Here is an 8124-nt window from a genome sequence, read left to right as displayed (position 1 = left end):
TTCCTACCAAATCCCACCCTTTCCTAGCCAAAATGCATTTTGTGCCAAAAAAAATTTAAGACCCCTTTTACTGGGGAGGGGATTCCATTTCAATAATAGGATTCTACTTTTGCCCTACCCAGTGATACAGTCTGAGCTGCAAATGAGGACCATTTAATGCTTCATTTGATCTTAATTAATTTCAGTGGGGCCTGTTTTAAATGGGCCATCCCCTACCATCTTCTGAGCATGTTATTTAGCTCAGCAGGAATGAAGTAGCTCTTTTAACTCACCAGGGTGTGATGACCTCAGTGAGAGGAGCATTGTTAGCACTCTGTAAAAAGCTATTTTTGAACCATGTTATTTAGAAGTCATTGCTGTTCTTTGTTGCAAAAGAAGTTTTGCAAGAAAATGGCCTTTGTTCCCAATGAGTTCATCTGTAGTGGTTGGTAGGGCATGTATTTTCAGTGGTATGCCACACCAGGAGCAACCTGGTATTTTTTAGGGAGGGTTGCCCCTGGGGATATGGGGCAGGAATGAGCATTGTTGAGAGAAAGTTGGAAGAAGCTCTAACTTATAGCTGAGTCAGCAGACGCCACTCTTTCTTTTAGCAGATGGTTTGGTTTCCCTGCAGACTTTGGGGTGAAATCTTGAAAACTAAGGCCTTATCAAGATTTAGAAGAGATTTGTTATTGGCAGGCTATGTGGCTATCTTCTTTGTGTGTAGGTGTGTGTTTTCATGATTTTTGTAACTGCCCTTCTATAGGAGAAACCTACACCTACGACTGGCAGCTGATTACTCATCCTAAAGACTACAGTGGAGAAATGGAAGGGAAATATTCCCAGATCCTCAAACTATCCAAGGTGAATTTGCCTCCTTTTACTTGTAGGAAGTGGATTATTTTCTAAGATGAATAATATAGAATTTTCTGTCCACATTTAAGTTGGGAACAGTCTTTCAGAAATGAATCCTCCAAAAGTCTGCCTGGCTGACATCCAGTATTTGTTAGTGTATGATTCTCAAATTTTCATTTATGGTAGGAAGACTGTACCAGCATGGTAGTGATAGCCGAAAATATACACTAAACAGCTTTTAAGGGTAACATAAGGATTTTAGCATTTGGGAGCTGAGCTGGGTTATTTGTGGCCACATGCCTTTGTACCTTGGCTCAGTCCTTATGGGATTCAGTGTAGTTATTAACAGCCATAAAAATGTTGTATTCTTTGACCCAGCAATCTCATTCATTCATCCATTCATTGAACAACTATTCACTGTACACTGGTTATGTGGCAGGCTTTGGGGGTTTGCCAGTGAATTAACCCCAGTCTTAATGTTTAAGGACAATAAAGTCTAGTAGGTGATAGTGACAGGAAGCAGGTAATTATAACAGGTGATATACTAGGTCAGGGCAGGTGGCTGTGGAAGCCCTGGGAAGTTAGATTTCTTAGAGTTTGCCTAATTGGGTCATGAAAGGTAACTGACTTACTGAGTAAAAGGTAGAGGGATAGTACCCCAAGCAGAGGAAGCAATATGTCCACTGGCCAAAACCGAGAGAGAAAATGTGGGGAAAAGGGAATTATATGTGGTTCAGCCTGACTGGACCCTAAGGTGTGAGAAAAGCAGTGGCACAAGTAAGGTGGAAAGATGCAGGGGCGAAATTGAGCAGAGCCTTGTATGTCAGATTAAGGACTTTGACTCTTATCCCAGGGGGAAGGAAGAGGGAGCCTTTCAAGGGTTTTAAGCAGCAGAAAGACATGTTCAGATCTTCAGTTTAGAAAGATCACCCTGACTGCAGATTGGAGGGAAAAAGACTCAAACTAGGAATACCAGTGAAAAATCTGTTGAAAACTTTAGGTATAAAATGATAGTAGCCTGAATAAAAAAACTAAATAAATAAAAATAATGAAATGTGGGCAGAGAAGGGAAAGCCAAGGAAGGAGAGTATTACAAGGAGGAAGTGGTCAAAACGTTACTTACGGTCAATTAGTATTTACGCAAAGAAGGTAATTCAAAAGAAAGAAAAATAATCCATTTGCCTGGAAGATGTTCATTACAGCATTAGTCATAATAGTAAAAATTTGGAAATAACCCAGGTATCCACAATGTGAAATGCTTATGTGAATTATGACACATTTATTCATGTCCTATTCTGCTGTCATTAAAATGAATATGAAAAAGATTATAGCATAATGGGGAAAGTGTTCATACTAGATGAATGGAAGAAAGAACAATAAAAGGCTTTATACCTTGATTTTGTTAATAGCTGGACCCTGAATATCATCGAAATACTACCTCCTTGAAGGTAGAGATCTTACCTTATTCATCTCCAAACCCAAGCCTAGGACAATGATTGGTACAAGATTGGGTCTCAGTAAATGTTTGTTGAACAAATGAACTGTTTAAAACTATTTTTTTTATATGTGGTCAAAGATTAGAAGGAAATAGAGAAATATGATGAGTTGATGTGTTAGGATAGTGAGATAGTGGGTGATTTTATCGTTTTGGATATTTTTCCTTTTATGTTGTGTTTACATAGTTAGTAAAAATCAGGAGGGAAAAATATTCAGATATTTGGGAGCCATTTGGTATCTTTACAAAAAATTTTTCTTTGAAGAGTTGATTATTTTAATTTCATAACTTTGAAATAGGATGGTTGGGCCCTTAATGTTCTTCTGAAAAGAAAATGGGAGTACAGAGATATTGAAATCCCTTCTGTTGTTCCAGAGGCAGCTAGTAATAAGATTCACATTAAAAGCTCTTTTTTTTAGTTTAATTCATTGTTTTATCTCTTTAGCTAGTTTACTTTTTCCATTTGGAAACAGAACAAGAAAAGAGTGAAAGATTTAGCATGTGGAAGTTCAGATATACATGTTATCTTAAACATAATTGCTGCTCTTTGTAGTTGTCTAAAAGATCTTCTCTCACTTCTGCAGCTCACTCCAGGACTGTATGAATTCAAAGTGATTGTAGAGGGTCACAATGCCCATGGGGAAGGCTATGTGAATGTGACAGTCAAGCCAGGTAAGTGTTTCCAGCCCTGGCTGTGTCTCCATTGCTTCTACTGCAGGACTCCTGAGGAGATGAAGATTTAACTTTGGGGTTTTTAATTCCTATTCTTGTTTTGTTATGTATTTATGGGCAACTCCTAGTTCAATGTAGTAGAAGTTTATAGTAGCAAAATACAGACTTCATTCCATCAGTGTTCTAGTTGGAACAGTGGGTTGGGCACATGGCCCATAGTGCAGTATGGCATGGCCTGAGCAATTGCTTGTCTACCAGAGAACAATTTCTCCAAGGGGCAGTGCTGAGAGAGGACATGTGTTGTAATTAACAGCCACCAGGAAGCCAGGAGCCTAGGAGGTTGCAGGAGCATGCAGAAGGAGAACCAGCCAGTGACTGGCTCTTTCTGATCTCTTTCCAGAGATGTGGGCCTTTGTACACAGAGTTCCTCATTTTTACCCTACTAGTCTCTTTCACCTTGGAAATGAAATCCTGTTATTCTTATTAAATGAGCTACTATTATCAATGTATCTTGTTTTGCATTTTCAGAGAAATCTGGGAGAAATTTGAGAGAGGCACATATGCTGGCACAGATTTTTTTTTTTTTTTAGAGACAGGGTCTCACTGGAGTACAGTAGGGCATGATCATAGCTCACTATAACCTTGAACTCTTGGGCAAAAGCGATCATCCTGCCTCAGCCTCCTGAGTGGCCAGGACTACAGGTGCACACCCTATACCTGGCTAATTTAAAAAATATATATATTTTGTAGAGATAAGGTCTTGCTGTGTTGCTCAGGCTGGTCTTGAACCCTTAACCTCAAGCAATCCTTCTGCCTCAGCCTCCCAAAGTGCTGGGATTATAAGTGAAGCCACCGTGCCTGACTTGGCACAAATTCTCAATACTGTTTTCTGTCTTTTCTTTTCATTCCTTGAACTTTGTAGCCAAGATAATCCTTTCACCTTCTTAAAAATGTGATCAGGGCCATGCGCGGTGGCTCACGCCTGTAATCCTAGCTCTCTGGGAGGCTGAGGCGGGTGGATTGTTTGAGCTCAGGAGTTCAAAACCAGCCCGAGCAAGAGCGAGACCCTGTCTCTACTAAAAATAGAAAGAAATTAATTGGACAACTAAAAATACATAGAAAAAAAAAATTAGCTGGGCATGGTGGCGCATGCCTGTAGTCCCAGCTACTCGGGAGGCTGAGGCAGAAGGATTGCTTGAGCCCAGGAGTTTGAGGTTGCTGTGAGCTAGGATGACGCCACGGCACTCTAGCCCGGGCAACACAGTGAGACTCTGTGTCAAAAAAAAAAAAAATGTGATCAGCATCAAGACCATTTGATCGTTTCTCAAAGAAAAGGCCACTGGGTTTGTAGTTCACAGTCATTAGGGTAAACCAGAGTGGTTTGTGACCTTCCTGTTACTCAGCCATAGTCACCTCACACACCCTGAGCCCAGTGGTGGTTGAGAAATCACCATCATCCTTTCAGCACCATGTGTGCCAAGGGAAGGTTTGCTTGCCACGACCTTGATTGCACAAAGCTTGTTTGTTGTCCACCTCTAGTTAGGCTTGCCTGAAAGAATTCACTTGCTGCTATAGTACTTTCTACCAATGAGATAGCACACGAGCATTGAAGGAATGAATACTCAGGACATGGTCTTAGTAATGGGCAGGTTTGGAAGAAGTTTGTTCACTCCCAGATGTCTTGTGTCAGAATGGCAACCTGGTCTTGTGATTTTCCCATGTGGTGATGCTTCAGCCATCAATTAGGTAATGGAAACTGATTTATATTCCTCTCAGCTATGGCCTGCTCCTCCTATAATTTATAAAGCCCCTCTCCTAATTTCTTCTGGGTCACTTTCTTGGCAGAACCCCGTAAGAATCGGCCTCCTGTTGCTATTGCGTCACCTCAGTTCCAGGAGATCTCTCTGCCAACTACTTCTACAGTCATTGATGGCAGCCGTGAGTACTTGTCTAAGCGTGATGTTTTAGAAGAGCATCACTGTGGACTCTGGTAGAAAACTCTAATAGAAGATTCGAGGCCAGCTAGGTCTGCATTCTGTTTAGGATCTTGACCATGTTATGGGGGGACCAACCATCTGAAGCAGCTGATTGGGAAGCAACAAACCAGACAGGCCCCACGTAAAATCCCCGTGTGGCTTGTTGGAGGTAATATTTCTGCTCTGAGATGATAAGAAGTGGGATTATGCATGTATTTAGCATTATATTAGTTGAAACTCACTGGTATTCAAATTTGCTTAGATGGAGTTGTGTTTTTTGGTTATGGAAACAAAGTTCCTTCCTGTCATAGCAAGATAAGTAACTGAGAGGCCTGACCGAGGAGCTCTTACCCAGCCATCACTGCCTAACGAGATTCTTACTAGCCTTCTCCTTGAGAGACCCACAGCATGCACTCTGCACCCTTGCCTGAGCTCCTTACCATTTTATTCCTCAGAGCAGTGTCACCTAATGAGTGACGTGAGAGGATTTCTGGGTCTTTGCCCTTGATCCTGCTGTGTGTTTGCAGGTTTCCAGCCTGGCCTCTCTCCGGCATTTGCTTGGTTCCTTTTGAGACCCATTAAGGCCCCATTACTCTGACTGTCTTGGCACCAACAGTGGTTTTTGGCAGAGGCAGTCACTACTTTAGCAGAGGACTCGATAGCAAGGTTAAGCACTTCATGTTGATGATTCTGGCAAAAAGAGGAGGCTAGGATAGCAGGCCAAGGGGGAAGAGAGAGAACAGGAAGAAGCACTTGTGATAGAGAGTGATAGAAAGCTTTCACATAGCACTGCTTTATTTCACAGTTTTGAATAGGTCAAAGTTAAACAATATGTAAAGGTATGCAGTGAAAGGAATTATACCATCCCTGTCTCCCAACAATCCAGTTTTCCTCCAGACAACCAATGATATTATTATTTTATGTGCCCTCCCAGAGATATTCTATATATATGTATAAGCAAATACATATATAGTCTTTATCCCTTGTTTACACAATGAAAGCATATTATATGCACTGTTAGGTACCGTGCTTTTTTCTTTATGTTGGAGAATTTTTCTGAATTAATATATAAAATGCTTATTCATTCTTTTTTAATGATTACATAGCATTCCATTATATGAATGTATGATTTTATTATATGAATTCATACTTGTTTTCAATCTCTATTGATGACCATTGAGGTTACTTCTCTGCCTGGCTTAGTGTTGAAGGAAAAAAAATAAAAAAAATAAAAAAACAAATAAAAGAGGTTACTTCTCTTCTTTTGCTATTACAAACAATGTGACCATGAGTAGTCTTGTAAATATGATGTTTAACACATGTGCAAATGTGTCTGTATGATAAATCCCTAAAAGAATTGCAGGGGCCAAGATAAAAATATTGCCAAATTAGTCATTATAGAGGCTGTGTCAATTTATGCTTCTACCATGACTAATAAGAGGGCCTCCTTCTATAGTTTTACCCATATAATGTGTTATGAAATTTTGGTCTTTACCAATCTGATAGGTTAAAAAAATGCTAAGTGTAATTTTAATTTGCATTTCTTTTAAGTGAGGTTGAGTACTTTTTCATGTGTTTAAGAATTATTGATTTTCCTTTTTTCATACAGTAACATTTTACCCAGAGGTTGCCTGTGTTGGAGTCCTTGGAAAACTACGCAGTGGGAACATTCATAGAGAGGCAGAATGACCCAATAGTCCTAGGGAAGAAACACTCTGGAGAGATAGACAGTCTGTAATTCCATGAAGTTTTCCCAGCTTCCAAGCTCTGGGTAGTTGCCCTGATTTGTGTAAACTGGATAAGTGTTGAGACCCCGCATTCTTATGTTGTAACTGATGTTTCTTTATGGTCAAGAAAGCACTGATGATGATAAGATCGTCCAGTACCATTGGGAAGAACTTAAGGGGCCTCTGAGAGAAGAGAAGATTTCTGAAGATACAGCCATATTAAAACTAAGTAAGCTCGTCCCTGGGAACTACACTTTCAGGTAAATTAGGATTCAGCTTCAGGTTTACCATATGCCATTTTTTTTCTCTCATGGGTTTTATGTTCTTATAGGAGTAACTCTTACAAATACCAAATTCGCTGTGGAGGTGGTTGGCGACATGGCCTTTGGTTCCACTGGTCCCCTGTGGTGATTGTGATCACAGCAGTAGTAACTTTTTAGGGCCAATGTCCTTGCATAGTAGATTGGGATCTGCCACAGCTAATCCTTCTCGAAGCCTTGTCTGGCAGAGCTCTAAAAATTTTTTAGGATTTCTGTCATTAAGTGAAAAGGCCCATCTACCTCTGTCTTTTCTCAGGGGAAATCTATAAGGAACTTACCCCATTTTGTCTCTTGCCTTTGGAAAATGCTTTCTCAATTTATAATACCTCAAAATCTTTACCTTTGGCTAGTGGTTTGTTTGAATATGATTTGTAGGATCTTTATCTATTGGGGCTTTTTGAAGAAAGCAAAGTACTTTTGGGAACTGGTGTTGACATTCTAGATGTGATTAATAAGGCTTTGAAGCTGACTGTAGAGTAATCCTCATGTTTGCATGATTCCTTGTATGTCACAAAGCACTTGCACATGAGTATCATACAACCATCACATGTAGATGATTCTGTCTTCACTTTACAGCTGAGAAAAAATGAGGTTTCTCTGAGGTCTCATGGCTAGAACTTAAATGCAGATTTTCTAGCCTCCATGCCAAGGCTCCTTCTGTTTTAGTCCTTTACTTGATCCATATATATTTTGTTTCTGCTTCCTTGAATACCCTTCTCAGTCTGTTGAATTTTGCCCATCTTTAAGGACCTGCTCAATTTCCACGAGGCTCTCAGAGATCCCTCCAGGGGGAGAGAATATGACTCTGCCTTTCCCTGTTTCACTCATTGCCTCTGTGTGGCACCCACCATAATGTGACAGCTTATTCATGTGTGTTTGTGTTCCCATGGATCTGAGATTAATCATGTTTTAGATGCTGCCAGGGACACTGAAATGAGTGTCCTAGCACAACACCTACACATAAATCAATATGCGAGTTCTGATTTAGCAGTACTCCCATTGGTTCAAGACTTCAGGTGAATGAAAAATAGCTGCCAATACAAGATTGGGATCTTCTCATTGACTTAAAATGGAAATTTGAGTTGTTTTTTACTTTAGAT

General features: G+C 40.2%; 1 protein-coding gene across 1 annotated transcript in view; it reads left to right on the top strand.

The window, feature by feature from the left end:
• The window catches only part of KIAA0319L (KIAA0319-like ortholog), a 107678-nt gene that overhangs the window by 74958 nt on the left and 24596 nt on the right, over positions 1-8124 (top strand). Inside the window, exons 7-9 of the mRNA XM_012642215.1 lie at positions 2914-3001; positions 4847-4939; positions 6832-6964. Coding sequence (XP_012497669.1) covers positions 2914-3001; positions 4847-4939; positions 6832-6964 — 314 coding nt within the window. The remainder of the gene's footprint in view (positions 1-2913; positions 3002-4846; positions 4940-6831; positions 6965-8124) is intronic.

The sequence above is a fragment of the Propithecus coquereli genome, unplaced genomic scaffold (assembly GCF_000956105.1).
Source record: "Propithecus coquereli isolate 6110/MARCELLA unplaced genomic scaffold, Pcoq_1.0 Scaffold178, whole genome shotgun sequence".
Taxonomy (NCBI): Eukaryota; Metazoa; Chordata; class Mammalia; order Primates; family Indriidae; genus Propithecus; species Propithecus coquereli.
The sequence above is the reverse complement of the archived record's forward strand: the minus strand, read 5'-3'. Positions and strand labels throughout refer to the sequence as shown.